The 19,832-nt window shown below is 46.3% G+C and overlaps 2 protein-coding genes across 2 annotated transcripts in view; one reads left to right on the top strand and one right to left on the bottom strand.

The window, feature by feature from the left end:
• The window catches only part of LOC109203633 (tripartite motif-containing protein 16-like), a 536,611-nt gene that overhangs the window by 356,552 nt on the left and 160,227 nt on the right, over window positions 1–19,832 (top strand). The window lies entirely within an intron of this gene.
• LOC112843544 (uncharacterized) lies at window positions 1,233–3,553 on the bottom strand. The gene is made up of 2 exons (XM_025902409.1): window positions 3,162–3,553; window positions 1,233–3,071 (listed from the first exon to the last, which is right to left on the bottom strand). Exons 1-2 carry the CDS (start codon window positions 3,529–3,531, stop codon window positions 1,258–1,260), a joined length of 2,184 nt encoding a protein of 727 aa, XP_025758194.1. The 5' UTR covers window positions 3,532–3,553; the 3' UTR covers window positions 1,233–1,257.

Genomic DNA, 19,832 nt, shown 5'->3' with positions numbered 1-19,832 from the left:
CCAGCGAACAAAATAGACGAGATCTTCCACACAAGGCTTGCTTTTCTTGCTTTTAATGAAGATCCTTTAAAGCCTTATCCTCTCTCAAGGCTTCTCCTTTCTATTTCTTATTTGTAACTGAAATATACAAAAAGTGAAAATAAATTGCTAGCTAATACACATCTTAATGACAAACTTAATGATTAGCCTAGCTTGACACGTGCGTTACATTAGCATCACAGTTCACTCCATGTAAACACATATACAAGTCATTTCTGAACACATTAATACTTACAAAGACGAACGTTTCCCAAGGTACAAGCGTGTATAGCACTTTTAGCGTGTACATGAGCTTATTCACAGTTTTAATACTGCCGAAGCACTTTTCACAACATTAACGGAGAAAATACGTCAAAGATAGGCAAAAGATCAGAGCGCTCCCTCGCTCCCATTTCCGCACATACAATACAAAGATAGCTTGCGACTAAGACATCTCACTCTGAGCAAATTTCAATCACACACATCTTAACGTTTTTAGCATGAATTACTTATAATATTTCTTAACTTTGAACTTATTTATCACCTTAGTTACGTAACTTAATCAGATTATGCACTAACTACTGACTTTTGACCAAAAGGCATAACACTCCCCGCTTGATATAAACACATTATATCACTATAAACATCAATACAACATATTCAAACATCATTTAGCATCGAAGAATATTCATTCAGTCTCTGCAAGCAAAACAACAATCTCTGAAACTGGTCTGAGAAACATTTTAACAGTCCCATCTTTTACAGTCTGCACTTCCACTTTTCGGACCTTCTTGTCGCTGCTGGGGAATGTTTTTACTACTAGTCCCATGGGCCATTCATTCCTGCTGGCTTGGGAGTCCTTCAGCAGGACCACATCTCCTTCTTTGACATTAGGTCTAGTCTCTGTCCATTTTGCACGACTTTGTAAGGTAGACAAATATTCTCCTTTCCACCTTTTCCAAAAGGTATCAGCAAGTTGTTGAACATGTTTCCATTGTTTCCCAAACAACTGCCCTGATGAAAAGTTCCCGAGTGGAGCAGACACAGCACTCATCTTCTGCGTTAGTAGCATTGCTGGAGTGAGTACTGCAGGACTGTCAGGGTCAGTGGATATGGGGACAAGAGGCCTTGCATTAATAATTGCCATCACCTCAGCCATGAAGGTGCACAACACTTCATGAGTAAGACGTGTTTGTTCAGTTCGTAACAACACTGCATCCAGAATGCGCCTGGCTACCCCTATAAGGCGCTCCCACGAGCCTCCCATGTGAGACGCATGAGGGGGTTGAATGTCCAAACACACCCTTTCCTTTGCAGGTACTTCCCTACTGCTTTGTTTCCTGAGTTTAGCCCTAATTCCTTACAAGCGCCCACAAAATTGGTGCCTCTGTCTGAGCGCAGAAACTTGGCTGGGCCCCGAATAGAGAAGAGCCTTCTTAATGCATTGATAAAACTATCAGCAGACATAGTCTCTATCAGTTCGATATGCACAGCTCTAGTTGACATGCATGTGAATAACACAGCCCAACGTTTGTTCTGGGAACAACCACCTCTTGTACGACGCGTCACAATTGTCCATGGCCCAAACACATCTAGGCCTACAGTGGTAAAGGGTGGTTCAGGGGTGACTCGGTCTGCGGGCAAGTCCGCCATTTTCTGGATCTGCATTTTGCCTCGCAACTTGCGACATGTGACACACCTATGAATGACAGATGACACGAGCCGCTTCCCTCCAATTATCCAGTACCCAGCACCACGGATAGCTCCTTCAGTTATGTGTCTTCCTTGATGAGCTACTTGTTCATGATAGTGAGTTACAATTAGCATGGCGATGTGGCTGGTAGATGGGATAATCAGAGGGTGCTTTTCATTTTCTGTGAGATCAGCAGCGGAAAGATGTCCACCGACTCGTAAGAGACTGTCTTTGTCCACTACAGGATTGAGCTTTTTGAGTGCGTCAAATATGCCACTGGCCTTCCTTCCTTCTTCAATGTTTTCAAGCGTCCCTTTGTAAGCTTCTTGTTGGACAGCTCGAATGATGACTACTTTGGCTCGGGTGAGTTCTTGGACATTTGGTGTCTCACTGAAGCTTTTCCATCCCCTTTGTCCACTTGTCTTTTGTGCAAAGGATGTAACTACATGAATGAGTCTGGCTATGACTCTGAAAAGTGTGGTCCAGTTTGAGTACTTTTTGAAACGCTCAGAACCTAACTGTGGCTCTGATACAGTAGTTTTCATTACTTTTATTTCTGGACGTATCTCTCTGTCTTTTTCAGGTTCGATGAGCGTGAAAGGACCAGTGTGTGGTTCTGTGTGTGTGTCAGAGTACAGAAAGGGTGGACCTGAGAACCAGGTACTGTTCTGCAGGTCTGCTGCTGGAATGAACCGAGTGGCTTGGTCAGCTTGATTGTTATCCAACATTCTCTGTTGGATGTAGTAATCTTTCGTTTCTGGTTTCTTTTCTAAAGTCTTTCGGAGAGAGCAGAGGCGTTTTAGGGCTTGTTCTCTGTTGTCAGGGAGCCTCCTTCTCGGTGAGCGAAAGGGTAAAGGTGCCACCCAGCTGTTCTCTTGGTTTTGATAAACTTCATTGTCCATTATTGTCAGGAATGCTTTGTCATCGATAGACATGGCTTGTTTGTTATCACCCTCAGATCTAACAAACACAGAGTGTCCCAAATCGTCTGTGACGCAGGTAGCATTCATAGTGACCCCATAATTCTCTTTAACATGAATTGTGTTTGGGCAAGGCTCAAAATAGGATGCACGTCCATTATCTAAGGTGTGTGTTTTGTAGACATTGACCTCTGACTGACTGTGCGCTTTTCCTAAACACACCTCCCCCACAATAACCCAACCCAGGTCTAGCTTTTGGGCGTATGGTGCATTGTTGGGTCCGTTGATTTGCTCACGTACCTTATGGACCCTGATGACGTCTCGTCCTAGGAGTAAAAGGATTGGGGCGTGGTGGTCAACAGGTGGGATGTTATCTGCGACTGGAAGAAGATGTGGGTGATGCTGGGCAATCTCTGGAGAGGGTATTTCAGATCTATTGTCTGGAACAGAGTCACATTCAATTAAAGGGGGTAGCTGGATGTTGACTTCTCCATCCAAGGACTCGAGGAAGAAGTTCACAGCTCTCCTACCTGAGGTTTGTTCTCTGCCAGAGCAAGTCTTTAAGGTGTATGGAGTGGGTCTGGCATTGATATCGAAAAGGCTGAAAAACTCTGACTTAACCAGTGACCTGTTGGACTGATCATCTATTACTGCATACATTTTTATAGCTCTCTCTTTTTGGCCTGCGGGATACACTTTGACTAAACTGATCTTAGAACATGAACGTGGGCTATCACTTTGGCCACATACCTCTGTGCACTTCGACTCGACTGAAGGTGAGCTCTCAGTTTGCTCTTCATTGTCGTTGTTTCCTGGTGTAGTACTCTTAGGGGCAGGAGTAGGACCAGGATGCATTGCAGATAAGTGTTTAAGGCTGTCACACTCGATACACTTAACCATTGCTTTACAGTTTTTTGCAATGTGTTGGACAGACCCACAGCATCTGTAGCAGATGTGATGCTCTTTGAGATAGGTTTGTCTCTAAAAAGTTTACACTTTTTGAGTGGATGTGGTTTTTTGTGGATTGGGCACTGACGATCCGGTTCCTCCATGTTCTTTGGACTGAGATTATTCTGGTCGGGCTCTGCCATAATGTCCATTTTGTGTGTTGACACAGTAGGTTTGCGACTATATGACCCCAGTTTTTCTGTGGGAGAAGGGACATGGGTGTTGGCCTTGGACATAGCAAAGCTTGGGTCATTCCTCATTTTCGCTTGCCGTTGGACAAATTGTGTGAAAACTGAGAAAGGAGGAAATGACACACTATGAGTCTCCTTGTACTCTGTTCCTACAGTAGTCCACCTTTCCTGTAGGTTGAAGGGAAGTTTATCCACTATTTGCCTGACTCCTCTGGCTGTGTCGAGGTAAGCAAGTCCTGGGAGTGCGCCATCTTGTTTAGCACACTGTAGCTCCAATAAGATGTCACTAAGTTCTTGCAGCTTAACATTGTCTTTATTTGTTAGTTTAGGAAAGTCCTCTACCTTTTTTAAGAGTGCATCCTCAATAGCCTCAGGTGAGCCGTAGCACTCTTCAAGGCGTTGCCAGACCATCTTCGCACCTGCAGCAGGATTGAGGGTGTGTACAGCACGAATCCGCTTAGCCTGTTCGGATGATGTTGGACCCAACCATTTCGTTAGCAAGTCTAATTCCTCTCTTGGAGACAAATTTAGGTCTTTGGTTGCGCTGATGAATGAGGTTTTCCATGCCCAATAGTTTTCAGGTTTGTCATCAAATTGCAAAAGACCTGTGCTGACTAGTTCTTTGCGAATTAGGTATTTTGCAAACTGTTGCGTTTCACTTGCTTCAGGTAAGCAGTTGTTAAGGTTGGGGGTGTGCTTTGTGGAGTTGGACCAGTACGTGTCGACTACACATGTGTTCATTGTTTGCTCCTGTTTCCTTTCTCTGTTTACAGGTGGTGGTTTCGTCTGAGTGTTGGTTATAAATGGATTAGTTATTTGTGTACTGTCTTGTACATCTACTTCATTGTCATTCCCTTTAGGAAGCTGTGCTGGGTCGTGCTGAGTGTCTGGGTAGAGTAACTCACATTGTTGTTGAACATATTCGTTAGTGCGGTGCACTGTACTGATAGGCTCAACTTCCTCACAAAGTTCTCCATAGAGCTCCCCGCTTTGAATTTCTGCTTCTTCATAGGCTGAAGCCTCTGCTTCAGCTGCGGCTATTGCTTTTTGGCACTGGAGGACATGTAGATGAGCATCCAGTTCAGCTCTCTGTTTCATTGCATTAGCTTCCTTTTCAGCGAAGGCCAGTTGAGCTCGTGCTGCTTGAGCTTTGGCGTAGGCCCTTGCAGCTGCAGAAGCTGTTGATGAGGATGTCCGTTGAGACCGCCTTGTCGATGTTCTGGATTTCTGCAACTTGGTGTCGAATGGCTGAGACTGTTGCTGCATTGTAGCTGATTGAGTGGCGATGTCTGGTTGCTGTTCACCACCGGCTGCTTCGTCTAGCTCTTCAGCAGCGTAGTCTTTTAGATAATTTCTTCCTGAGCGTAGACTCATGTTGCTTAAAGTAGCTCTGTATGCTTGAACCCGCTGAGTAGGCGTCTTTTTACTGTGCTGCCCTCACGACACATGACCATGTGAAGCTAGACAGCCAGCGAACAAAATAGACGAGATCTTCCACACAAGGCTTGCTTTTCTTGCTTTTAATGAAGATCCTTTAAAGCCTTATCCTCTCTCAAGGCTTCTCCTTTCTATTTCTTATTTGTAACTGAAATATACAAAAAGTGAAAATAAATTGCTAGCTAATACACATCTTAATGACAAACTTAATGATTAGCCTAGCTTGACACGTGCGTTACATTAGCATCACAGTTCACTCCATGTAAACACATATACAAGTCATTTCTGAACACATTAATACTTACAAAGACGAACGTTTCCCAAGGTACAAGCGTGTATAGCACTTTTAGCGTGTACATGAGCTTATTCACAGTTTTAATACTGCCGAAGCACTTTTCACAACATTAACGGAGAAAATACGTCAAAGATAGGCAAAAGATCAGAGCGCTCCCTCGCTCCCATTTCCGCACATACAATACAAAGATAGCTTGCGACTAAGACGTCTCACTCTGAGCAAATTTCAATCACACACATCTTAACGTTTTTAGCATGAATTACTTATAATATTTCTTAACTTTGAACTTATTTATCACCTTAGTTACGTAACTTAATCAGATTATGCACTAACTACTGACTTTTGACCAAAAGGCATAACAGCTGCTATTTGCTGATATACGCAGAGTGTTACAATATTCTGCACACGATGAAGAGATTTTAGGAGAATACAAAAAGCTGCCATTACTTAGTTTTTACTGAGTTTGTTTAAACCAACTAGTGAGGACCAACGAATTTTCAAACCCAGCTTCCCCACTTTTTAACAAAGCCACATTACTCCATCTTCATTACACAACACTAGCCCTCTGTTAGATGTGCAATCAGTTTAAAACTTTCATTGATTAGATTTGAAGCTTCTCACGGTCTCCTACTTTAGGGTCCTAACTCAAGGGTTCAGGTCATGAATTTGAGGATCAGAACTAACCTGGATAAAGTCAGTCACTTTGTTTAAGTCACGTCTTAAAAAAATAAATTCATGGGACTGCTCTCCCTAAGTTTATTTGAAGTTTGTTTCCTATAAAGCATTTGTAACAGCAGTCTGGCGAGGAAGGAGCGGCTAGCAGGTCCAGCGAGCGTGTGGTGTGGGGGTTAGCCGAATAACCCGAAGCCAGTCGGTTAAATCCAATAACAGACCTTTATTTGGTGTGGCAACATTACACCTCATAAGCCAGGTCTCCACGGCTGTACTCGTCCGTGCATACATGCGCGGAGGTTGGTATCGCCGGCGCCAGCTGGTCACAATAGTATGGTGTCTTTTTGAGAGAAAAGAACATGAGCAGCATAGAATGGCTGCCGCTAACAACACACACCCACTAGGAGACTCCCACAACTACTACAATAGTAGGGCAACCCCCCTAGTGGTGCTATAACCCAAAAGGGTTGTTACATCACCCCCCCGGCAATTAGAAGGCTGTCCTCAGCCGGACCCAGGCAACCCTCCTCCCGCTACCCCCTTTCACTATACATAGCTACTTAAGGTAGTAAGCAGGCTGTGGAGGAATTGTTATACAGCATCGGTACAGTCAATACAATCAACAAACAAAATTAGTGCTTGAAGCAAACAATACAGCATATGCAGTATTACTGCCAATCCATCTTCCAGAGATGGTCATAGACAAGGGAAACCGTCAAACATACAACATAACCGGTCACTCAAATCAGTACAACAGAAAACCAAACAAAGGCTCTCACGGGCCCCGATGACGAGGGCTCAGTGGAACAGAACAAGTAATCACCCCTTAGGAACAGAATAATTACAGCACGTACATGTATGAGACCAACCCTCAGTCAACATTGAGTCTGTCCGTATGATAACGGTTAGTCCACCTGGTAGCAGTCCAACCATCAGTGATTCTGGGCACCGGCGGGGTCTCAAACGATAGTGTTCCCCCTTGGCCGGTGGCGACTCAGAGGCGCCCACAGCGGGGTGCCCGCCTGCTCTGATATCTCCTGAACTCGGGAATGAGGGCTGTTCCCACATTTCAGTCTCATTCAGGCTCTCCTGGGCTGAAATCCGGTGCCCTGAAGGAGATGCGGAGTCCCAGGAGTAAAACGGCTGAATGTTCACGACGTGGAAGACTCCTGCGTCTTCACCAGTGTCAATCTTGGCTAATCTGTAGTTGACCTCCCCAAGCGTCTGAGTAACCTGGAGGGGGCCTGTAAACAAGGGTGCCAGCTTGGCCGTGAAACAAGATTGAGCGTCCGATCGATGATGAGCTTTGACTTTCACCAAGTCTCCGACTGCATAGGTCATCGGCCGGCGTCTCAGGTCGTAGTAGCGTTTCTGCCTAGCGTGGCTGCGAGCCAGTGTCTCCCTGGCACGATCGTGGGCCTCCTGAAGCGACGCTTTAAGGGTCTCCGGGTAGGGCATGGATGACTCCTCGTTCTCTCCAGACGGCTTAGTAAGCAAGTCAAGGGGTGTCTCCAGCTCCCTACCATACAGCATCATAGCAGGGCTGAGTCCTGTACTCTCATGGGGGGCCGAGCGCAGCGCGAAACAGATTTGGGACATGAACTTATCCCACGACGCGTGCTTATCGCCCACGTATGCGCGGATGGCCGTTTTGAGAGTTCTGTTCACTCTTTCGGTCGCATTAGTTTGCGGATGATACGCCGTCGTGAGGCGGTGGGTGGACCCAAGAGTGGAGAGAACAGACTCAAACAGCTCACTGACAAAAGGTGAGCCCCTGTCCGAAATAAGGTACCTAGGGGCCCCATGCCTAGCAAACACTTCGTTAATGAACTTACTGGCTGCCACTCGAGCCGTCGCATCCCGAACGGCACACACTTCGATCCACTTGGAGAAGTAGTCCACGAAGACCAGTATGTACGAGTTCCCCGAAGCGGTGCGAGGTAGTGGTCCGACAAAATCGACCCCTGCGTATTCCCAGGGTCGCTGGGGCGAAATGGGGACCATGAAGCCCGCCGGCTTTCTTTGACTGGGTTTCGTGAGTTGACAAACTGGGCAGGACAAGACGTAGCGTTTAATGTCAGATGCCATCTTGGGCCAATAAAACCTGGACTGCATTCTCGCTAGTGTCTTAGCAATCCCCAGGTGACCTGCTGTAGGGTGGTCATGATAATAACCGCACAAGGTGCCCCGGAGAGCCATAGGAGCATACAGCTTCAGCTCCCCCTGTGGCCGAAGATTGCGCTTATGTTTCGGGCCTCGGTAATAGAGCAGGCCATCATTGACCACCAAGGATGGTGGAGGACTGACGTCCAAACCCAGATCGGGGCAACACTCCAGGTCTCGGAGCTTCGGACCTGCACCTGGGTCATCCAACTGCAGCTGCCTTAGTTGTGTTCGGTCCTCTAACAAAAGGGGAGGCTGGGCACGAAGATCCATGCCCCAGATGACAGCATGCTCCGGCAAGATTTCAATAGGAGGACCCTCTGGCGCAGGTAGTGGGTTGCGAGACAGAGCGTCTGGCACCCTGTTGTGCACCCCAGCCTTATGTACGATGGTAAAGTCAAAGTCCTGCAAGCGCAGGGACCACCGCGCCAACCGGCCAGTGGGGTTTGGGCGTGACATCAGCCACTTAAGGCTGTTGTGGTCAGTCAAGACCGTCACGTGAAGCCCTTCCACATAGGGACGAAAGTGTTCCAAAGCCCAAATCACAGCCAGACACTCTTTTTCTGGCGTAGAGTATGGCTTCTCTGCCTTGTGAAGAGCTCGACTCGCGTAAGCGACCGCTACTTCCCTACCCTCTGCATCCTTCTGCATTAAGGCCGCCCCCAAGCCCAGGTCACATGCATCCGTATGGATGGAGAAAGGCCGGGAAAAGTCGGGGAGTGACAGGACAGGTGCTGTCGCAATGCTCCGTTTCAGGAAGTCCATGGACTCCTGACACCTGTCATCCCACTGAAAGGCAACATCCTGCCTTGTCAGGGCGTGCAGAGGTTCTGCATGGCGAGCATATTCCTTTACGAATCTGCGGTAGTAACCCGTCAGACCGAGGAACTGCCGCACCTGTTTCATTGAGGACGGAGTTCTGAACTGCATCACAGCCTTGATTTTGTCGTCGTCCGGTTTAATGCCATCCGGGGTAACCCGGTAGCCCAGGAAGGTGAGCTCCTTTAGGCAGAACTGGCATTTCTTAAGCTTCAACGAGAGACCCGCAGACCTAAGTCTCTCAAGGACCTCCCGCAGGTCCACCAAATGCTGTTTGAAGGTAGGGGACACAACCACGATGTCGTCCAGATATACAGCACATGTCTTGTAAACAAGGCCGCTGAGGACGTTGTGCATCAGCCTCTGAAAGGTGGCTGGTGCGTTGCAGAGTCCGAAAGGGAGCACGCGAAACTGAAACAGCCCACAATGGGAAACAAAGGCTGTTTTAGGGCGTGAGTCCCCTGAGACCGGCACCTGCCAGTAACCCCTCGCCAGGTCCAATGTTGAAATGAATCGACCTCTCGCTAGGAAGTCGAGAGACTCATCGACCCGCGGTAAGGGGTATGAGTCCTTCCGAGTCACCTGGTTCAGCCCCCTAAAGTCCACACAGAACCGTGGGTCAGCGCCCAACCTGTTAACGATCACGACAGGTGCGGCCCAGGGGCTCATGGACGGTTCAATTATGCCATCTTCCAGCATGTTTTGGACCTGCTCCTCAATGAGTTGTTTCTTTGCAGGGGAGGTGCGGTATGGGGGCAGGTTAATAGGCCTCGCATCTCCCGTGTCGATCACATGTTCAGTTAAAGATGTGCGACCCAAATGACCATCAAACATACTGCTAAATTGTTCAAGGAGGACAACTAATAGTTCTCTCTGACTATCTGTTAGGTTTGCCTCCAGAGCTTTGGTCTCCAGCGAGGGCTCTACCATGTCAAGCGTCATAATGACATTATCATTGCTCAACAGATCAACTGAGCAATCCTCCTCCACATTCGCGCCTGGGCATGGGATGTCGTCCATAACTACGGTTCTCGAGGGGATGTGGATTGTCAAAGAGGCCCTGCTCATAAAGTCCATCCCCAAGACAAAGGGGGACGACAAGTTGCGGATGACAGCAAACCGGTGATAAAACCTTTTGTTCAAGAACCCTATGGGCAGCCATGTAACACCCTCCGGAAGACAGCGAGCACCGTCTACTAGGCTCACCGGTGGACCCATCCACTGTTGGGTCCCGCTTGGAGACAAGTTGTTCTCCAAAATGAGTTCAGCCCGCACAGCAGACAGGGATGCCCCTGTATCTAGCGTAGCATTCACTGCCACTGAGTTGAAGTTAATTTTGGCTTTCAGTGGAGTATTCCAGTGTGCTCCAGACTCTACATCTTCCATGTGCCCCACGACGCCTTGCACAATGTGGTGGGCATCATGCGGGCGAGGCATACTTTGCGAATGGGGGGAGGGCTGTCTCACTGAAATGTCCTCCCCCCCGGGGTTTCCCGACTGGTGACTGGCCGCACGAGCTGCCGGCAGCGAATCAAGTCCCTCTGTATCGGCCGGTTCCAGGCCCGGCGGTGGGCCTGGGAGAGGTCGGTGGGAGGTTGCCCTGGGTCTGGTAGCACCTCGGTCTTTTGGGGCGACCCAGGTGCAACTTGGGCACGTGCGTGTGGTAAACCCCGGGCGGGAGCACTTAAAACAATGTGGTTCTCTCGCGCTTGCAACACTAGGGGATGAAGTAGGGGTTGAGCGGCCAACTGGCCCTAAGGCTGTGTGGAGCTCGTGCGCGCGAAGCAGTAGGTCCATAACCGACGGGACCGGCGTACCATACAACGCAACCCGATACTTCTCCAATGAATGTTTACATATGAGCTCGATCTGTTCATGCTCCGGCGGCGGGCACCTTAGCTTATTAAACTCACCGAGCATGTGAGCTACAAACGTCGGGAGGGGCTCCTCCGGTGATTGGACGCGATCGAGGATGCCCCGCCAAACGTGCTCTTGGTTATCAGCTGACACAAACACTGATTCAAAAAGTTGGTAAAAATGTGCCCATGTAGTAATGTGAGAGCTGAGGGCCCTAAACCATTTACTGGGCTCTCCCTTGAGGAAGTGAGGGAGCTCCCTCAGAACCTGCGAGTCGGTTAGGCGCAGTGACGATCTGTAGCTGTCCACTGATTGGAGCCACTCCTCCGGTGACACTCCACCGTCACCAGCGAACACTGGGGGCTCCAGCTTGGCCTGGTGCAGCGCTGCAGCAATCATCCTCGATGTATTGCAGAGTTCTGCCGACTGACGCTGGAGAAGCACAGGGGGCTCCGTGTTAATCCCTTTCTGCGTGAACGGTGTGGAGAAAGCCACTGGGTTGGGGGTTCTCTGAGGAGATGCTTGCTCCCCCGGTTCCCCTCTCGCACCACCATCCAAGTGCTTCAGAAGGTTTTTTTGTAGCTCCAGCGAATCGTGCAAGCAGACTCGCAGTTTCTCCACCTCTTCTTGCAAGCTTTCCACCTTAAGGTTGAGGTCATGAGGGGTAGAGCGAGGGATGATGTACTTTGTCAGGCTGGGAGCTTCAGCATCCGAGTCGTAGCCGTCTCCCTCGCTCCCTGTGTCTGGGTGGGACGCCATTTCAAAAGTATGGCCGAAACAACTCTCTCCCACAATAGTTATGGCAAAGTGAAAGAGCGTTCACACACAGTACCTAAGCGTTAATATCCGTCAGACAGAGAGCGTCCGTGCTTTGATGCTTCACACAAAACAATACGTCCCTCTGAATGAACACTGAGTCAAAGTCACCGTAGCGTTAGCCTTAGCTTTAGCACCGCCGATGTCGCAACAGTCCAATAGCACTAAGTTAGCGGTCCAACGGACCATACAGTTACTCACGGAGCACTCTCCCTCGGCAGGCGAGCGTGTCAAGCGATGGGTCGGCGCTCTTCCGTGCCTGTAAATACCGGTGAAATCGCGGAGAGTCGGCTCCTTCACTGGGTCCTATCGGCCCGGCCAATACAGCCAGATGAAGAGAAAAAAAACACGCCACCTCAGCCGAAGTGTCGATCGTTGAAAAACACGGGAAAAATATCCGAGCCCACCGTCTGTCGGTCCGGATGACGATGAAGATCCAGAGAACAATGTTCGGGCGCCACTTTGTAACAGCAGTCTGGCGAGGAAGGAGCGGCTAGCAGGTCCAGCGAGCGTGTGGTGTGGGGGTTAGCCGAATAACCCGAAGCCAGTCGGTTAAATCCAATAACAGACCTTTATTTGGTGTGGCAACATTACACCTCATAAGCCAGGTCTCCACGGCTGTACTCGTCCGTGCATACATGCGCGGAGGTTGGTATCGCCGGCGCCAGCTGGTCACAATAGTATGGTGTCTTTTTGAGAGAAAAGAACATGAGCAGCATAGAATGGCTGCCGCTAACAACACACACCCACTAGGAGACTCCCACAACTACTACAATAGTAGGGCAACCCCCCTAGTGGTGCTATAACCCAAAAGGGTTGTTACACATTCCACACCAACAATCCCACACCAGCTATCTGAACTCAAAAGTTGGTGTCTCAGGTTGGAGTAGATGTGCAAAGAAAAAAGAAATAAAAACACAGACACTTGTAGGTTATTAATCATAAGTTTGGAAGCAAAACAGGCAAAATGTCCATGATGAAAGAAAACGCAGGATATAGACAGAAAAGAATATTTTAATTTTGTTGATATGATGCAAAACGAGAACCGCTTTCTAAGTGCGCAACAGGAAGTAAATAGCAGCGCAGCTTTCAGGAAATATACCCATTGTTATTGTTACAGTTATTATCTCGTATAGCTTTTGTTGTTGTGAATTAAACACGAGGGTTGGGGTTGTAAATAAGTATAGCAAATAATAATTTTTGTGACACTTCTGAAAGGAACTTTTAAAGAACACCGATCACATGACCTGTTTAATTTTGCCTCATTTATTTTCTGGTGAGAAACGCCCCCTGTTGGCTAATGCTCAACTTATCTGTGAGGTCTGATGGAATGAAAATCTATTACACTGATATTTTGTTTTTATCTTGCAGGTCAGTGAGTGTAATGCACCCGGTAAAGTCAACAGAAAACTTCACATGTTCTTCCACGTTCGTAGAGAGGAGCTCATGGTTCGTAGAGACAGCTGCCAGAGATGGAGAAACGCAAGAACAGGTAGAAAACTCAGCCTGAAAACATCTAAACATGTTACTGGAGTAACAAAACAACACACTTCACTCTGATGTCAACAGACAATTTTAAATCTTGTAGCTGAAAGTGTGCACAGAATAATGATCATGACTTGGATCATAGACGACCGTTAACTCTTCATGTGCTGGTGAGCTGCACTGAAACTGTGGCTGGGTAGACTCTGTCAAGTGTCAAGTGTCTGTTATTGTCATTACCATGTGCAGTCGTACAGTACAGAGTGAAATGACAGCTTTCCTCCGAGACCCTGGTGCTACATATGACATATAATAGAAAAACACGGGACTATGTAAAGAGCAATGTGCAAAAAATTGCAAAGAAAACAAGACAAGACAGTGCAATGGAAATGTGCAAAGTGCTGAGTTTTGTAGACGAGTGCTTAGCAGTGACGTGTATGAAGGTGTGTGTGTGTGTGTGTGTGTGTGTGTCAGTCCAGTCACTGAGTGTTCAGGAGTCTGACGGCTTGGGGGAAGAAACTGTTCCATAGTCTGGCAGTGAGGGCCCAAATGCTCCGGTACCTCTTTCCAGAAGGCAGCAGGGTGAAAAGTGTGTGTGAGGTCCTCCATAATGCTGGTGGTGTTGCAGATGGAGCGGGTGCTGAAAGTGTCCTTGGTGGAGGGAAGAGAGGCTCCAATGATCTTCTCAGCTGCTCTCACTATCCATTGTAGGGTATTGTGATCCGATATGGTGCAGTTACCACAACAGGCAGTGATGCAACGGATTAAAAATCTCACGGTTCGGATCGGATCACGGTTTTAAGTCACGGATCGGATCAATTTTTGGATCAGCAAAAAAAGAAAAAAAGACAAAATTTTAACATTTACTTATTAACTTATTTAAGTATTTTTTGCCTGTTAAAAACATTCAACTCAAGACTCATTCCACACAATTATATAAAAACAAATTAAGGTGCAGTATAGGGCAGTACAGGGCTTTGTATCTACCACTCCTGTGATATAATGAGCGGTCACGGTCACGTAGCTTTCTGTTGACCCGGACGTCCACCCATTTGTAGTTAGAGCAACAGAAGATGCCTGGGACAGTTCAGCCATAACTTTGAACTTTTCCTGCTCATACATGCCTGGGTACGAATTTGTCACTGAAGTGACAAAAAGTCCACACTTTTCCCCTCAATTGTTCCGTCTGTCCTGCTCACATCTCCAATGGTTGTACACGTTGTCATTAACGTGGCTTCACTCCACATCAGCCACGCCGCTTTGCTAGCTAAAACACCAGTGTCGGTTAGGGTTGCCAACTGTCCCTTAAAAAACAGAATTGTCCCGTATTTAGAAACAAAAGTACACGTCCCGTATTGAGCTAATAAGGGACGCACTTTGTCCCGTAATACAGTGAGAATCAAAAGTAGTCTATAAATGTTAATGGAATTAACGCTTTGTTTGAAAACATAATTCCCAGCCCCTCTCCTGCTTTGTGACCAATGAGCTGACAGCACACTTATGACAATTCGAGTACGACAATTCAGATTACCGCTTATCTCATTGGTCGAGGAAAGGTCGGAGAAAATACAGGAAGACAACAGATGACCACAACACCAACAGGGAAACAAACGCCGACACTGCGGTGCAAGTCTCGGACGACAGTACACCTAAAGCTGGGCATACATTGTGCGATTTTTTTCAGTCACGTTGTTCAGCTCCTGCTCAAACTGCACGATTGACTCGCAGGGGTTATAAGTTCATAGGTCACGATGCAGGGTCTCACACTATACGGCCCGATGCTCTGATGCGACCTGAGTGCTCACACTGTGCCTCCATAAAATGAAGGTTATAACAGAAAATCTGTCGCTCGCTCCCTCTCTGTCTTTCACTCACACAAACTCACACCACCACCATCAACTTTGCTAAATTGCTAATGAAAAACATTGATCAGGCAGCTGTGATTGAGCAGCAATGTAAATCCAACTATTTTCACGGTTGTTGTGGTCGTGATAATTTTGTGAGGCCACATCGAAAAGGCTCGGATGAGCTTTCCAAAGTTCTACAAGTTGTGCCTCCATCGTTTGTGTCCAGATCACACGCTGCACAGCCGTGCTGCTCCGTCTTTTTCACCGAAGTTTACGTGTTTGCGCGTGAGCAGTGTGAGCTCAAAATGGGCCAAAAATCGCACAGTGTAAGCCCAGCATTAGACCAGCAATGTTCCCCTCAGAGAAACAAAAAAGGCTGCAAAAGTACTGGGAGGAATGGGAAAAGGAAAACACCTGGCTGGGAAAAGTGCACGACAACACCTATAAAGCGCACTGCACTGTGTGCCGGTGCACTTTTTCCATAGGCATGCTTCTAATGGTGGGCACATGAAGAACATGAGGGGCGTGAAAGCTCGGGGAACCCTTAACCAATTTTTTGTCCACCAGGCCACGGCAGAAGCAGATATGGTATGTAAACACTGGTTTGTTTTTTTAAACCCTCTTGTTAAGGTTAATATGGGCATGTGCAGTGAATATCAGCGCTATGTGGCCAGAAGTATGATAATATAATTTATTTTGTGTAATAAACAACTGCAAGGATAGATGATTACAACAAATAGATGACTAATACATAAAAGTAATACATAGATGAATAATGATGATGAGTTATGATGCGTAATCATTGTAACAAGTGGGTTTACAAACGGGAGCTGATTAGCATTAGAAAAGCTGAAATAATACCTCAACTGAAGCCAATTGTACTAAAAGCACTAAATGTGCACAGTTACAAGAATGTTTTTTGTTCTATTGTTTTCTATTAATTTATATAATTTTAAGTTAAGCAGGACAGAGTTCTTTTAAAGAAAGATTTACTTATATTCTCAAAAGTTAAGTATGACAGGCTTCTGTTTAAGAAAGAGACCTTTTATTGTGTTAATGTTGTCATTTTGAGCTAAAAATAAATGGCTAAATGATCATTTGTTTCCTATGTGTTCATATCACAAAGAATATGCATCTGCTTAAATCAAATTCAAGTCAAATGGTTAAAAAAATAATTTCACACACACAAAAAAAAGAGCTACAAAATTCACCACATTGGGAAGGGTGAAGACAACTGGGTTGCCCGACCCCGGCCACAAGGTGTCCCTTATTTATTTTTCAGGGAGTTGGCAACCCTAGTGTCGGTACATAAGGACGCTGTCATAGCCTGTCAACCACGTTAATTAGCTGCGTATATACGAATGTAATTTGCGTGATTCAATTCAGGTTAGATTTTTTTGTGTGCGCAACGCAGATTTTTTGTGCGCAGAGACCATGCCAGCAGTGCGCAATTGTGCACGTGTGCAGTTTAGAGGGAACATTGCTTGTTTTGCACAAGGGAATACGGCCTCCTGTCTGCAGCTAAACACCCCAGTAACTTTTGTAATAGCTGTAGCCCGGTCGGATTGGGGAGCAAAGGGCTGCTTAGATGCCGGAAACTCCTCTGCTCCTCCACTTGGACCTTTAGGACCTTTAGCGCTGGCCATAACTATCACTTGACAGACTGACTACGCGCACCATATACATACTTTTTTTCCTTCTTTTTTGAATCTTCGGATCACGTGCGTTCCGAACCGTGGAGTGGGATCGGTTCGGATTATGGGTCAACCGTGATCCATTGCACCACTACCAGGCAGTGATGCAGCTGCTCAGGATGCTCTCTATAGTCCCTCTGTAGAAGGTGGTAAGAATGGACGATGGCAGATGGGCTTTCCTCAGCTTCCGCAGGAAGTAGACACGCTGCTGGGCTTTTCTTGTTATGGAGCTGGTGTTGGAGGATCAGGGGAGGTTCTCCACCAGGTAGTGACCAAGGAATTTGGTGCTCTTGACAACCTCCACAGAGGATCTATTGATGTTAAGTGGGCAGTGATCTCTCCGTGCTCTCCTGAAGTCAACAATCATCTCTTTTGTTTTGTCCACATTCAGAGACAGGTTGTCAGCTCTACATCAGTCTGGTAGCTGTTGCACCCCCTCTATGTATGCTGACTCAGCGTTCTATAGTAGGATTTTGAAATTCATACCATAGGTGAGTTAAATACGTCTCTGAGATGAGTTTGAATCCCTGTGATCTTGACCTCAAGTACAGAGTCAACTTTTCTGAGATCACCTGGGATTTTCACATTTACCAGAAGTGCAGCTGCTGAGAGGCTGAGGGGTAGCCGCCAAAATGTTTTAGAAGATGAAAAAGTTCATGAGAGACAAAATTCAGCTCTGTTAATTTTTTTATACTCTTATTTAAAACATATACATGTGTGTGAAAAGGTTCTTCCTCAAATCAAATTTTATCGTTACAGGGAGAAAATGATCTGCAGGATCCTGCTGCTCATCATCCTCACCTCATGTGTCTCTGGTTAGTTTACAGCTTCACTTTATGAACTCCAAATAAAGCTCAACAACAGATTTGTTCCAGTTCTCAGTGTGTCTGCTCCTCTCTTTTCCTCTCTGTCTCCTCAACAGGATCATTTGTAGTCAATGTGACACAGACCTCCTATCAGGCAGAGGAGAACCACAACATCACACTGGAGTGGACGTTCACCACCAAACCTGACAGATCCACAAAAACTCTCAACATCCTCTGTGAACTGATAACTGATAAAGTCTCAGTCCTGTATCAGGTTCATGAAGGTGTTGAGGTGTCAGAGTCTCAGGATGAAAAGTTTTCAGGACGAGTCCAGAGTGACAAAGACGCCCTCAGAGAAGGACGAATCAGACTTCAACTGTCCAGACTCAGGACTGATGACTCGGGTCTGTACCTGTGTGAGGTGAACACTGATTATGGTTTCAGCTCTGGCGACTGTCAACTCAATGTCACTGGTAAGCTGATTTAATATTAGTTAATTAATTACCTTTTTTTGCAATAGCTCTCATTGTGTTGCTAAAATTGACTCGTTGGCTTCTGTGAACTGTTTGTGCTGTAATTTTCATTTATGACTGAAATACAATATGTGCATTGCAAATATCCATTTTGGACTTGAACAACCAGCAACATTTTTTTTTCTTTTACAGCAGCTGCAGATCAACTCAAATCTAAGAGACCAACTTTAATATCACAAAAAACCCCAATATCTTAATTGGAGTGTGTCAAGAGATGTACTCTTAAAACACTTCTTCAGTTGCAAATCAGAGGAGAACACACAGTTTTACTTGCAGCAAGGGCAGCACAGAGCAGGGCTCTGTGACACGCACTCTGAGACTGCCCTGGTCTTTATTTATACATCAGTGGGTGTTTGTTCCTTACATTGGAATGTGGATGTGTATATGTATGTGTGTGTGTGTGTGTGTGTGTGTGTGTGTGTGTGTGTGTCAGAGTGTGACCCCATAAACGACTTCCCTACACCTGCTGGTCTGGAAAGTCCAACGGTTCATTTAAATAAAAAGGCACTTATACTAAAACTGACATAGCTACGTTTATCCTACCGTAAAATTGGAAAGGAAGGTATGACCTCTCCATTTCCCCAGGATGTGGGTCTGAATGCCAGTGCTCTCTTAAATGCACACAAAGTTGTTACAGACCTCCTAGGATGAGACATTCTTTCAACATGCTATCAACTACATACTTCTAAACACAAATGATCACATGCAGCATTCTACCATAAGTAAACTTATATTATTAAAAGATTATACTGACCACTAAGTACAATTTTATATTGACATTCCCTCCTGTTGTCAGTATAACTTTTAAGTGAGATATCAGTATGTAACATCTTGTTGTACATTTTCTGTCACATCCTCATTAATCACACAAAATCTTCACATTCCAACAGGTCAGAGTCTTCATCATCATTCGTCACGGCTATGTATGCAGCAACAGTGGAAAATACTATGCAGTTAATCATGAGTTTTAGACATGGCAGGATACATGTTACAATGACACAAAATAAAAGTAAAAATATTCCAACTCCAATAAGTGGTCTTTTTAGCACCTGTAGCCAGGAGCCAGTGTAAAGCCAAGAAAACCAGTTACTTGTATCACTTACATAGTCCTGATTATGAGCCTGCTGGATCTCTCTCAAGGCATTCAAAGCATCAGTCATATTTGATGAGTGTACATTGTCTGGTATGTATGTGCAACAGGTGTTATTGAAGAGGACGCAAAGTCCCCCTTTCTCTACTAGTATCATGTCCAGAGCTACTTGATGTTGCATCACTGCAATCCATAATGCATCAATTTCCTGATTCTGCTGTTCATTGATCTTACACGAAGTGTTCAAGAAGAGTTGATCACATGCTCCATTACTAAGTCCAACAGCATGTGGGATTGTGTTGTTGGTGATGATTCGGCTGTGTTGGAATCCAATGCCAGCGAAGCTGGCTGCACACTTTGCTTGAGTCTTGTTCATGTATTCACCATATAGTGTGGGGTGTGTCGACATGCTGGGCATATGAGAACAGACATAGCAGTCTGTATTTGCCGATTCTGCCTTGGTCCTGTCGTGGATATGACGGTACCAGGCATTGTTCATCCACGGATGGATGTGGTCTTGTGTCATGTCTCTTAGGTGGGAGTTGTCGTGC

Source organism: Oreochromis niloticus, linkage group LG3 (genome assembly GCF_001858045.2).
Source record: "Oreochromis niloticus isolate F11D_XX linkage group LG3, O_niloticus_UMD_NMBU, whole genome shotgun sequence".
Classification (NCBI taxonomy): Eukaryota; Metazoa; Chordata; class Actinopteri; order Cichliformes; family Cichlidae; genus Oreochromis; species Oreochromis niloticus.
This window is presented reverse-complemented; position numbering and strand designations above follow the sequence as displayed.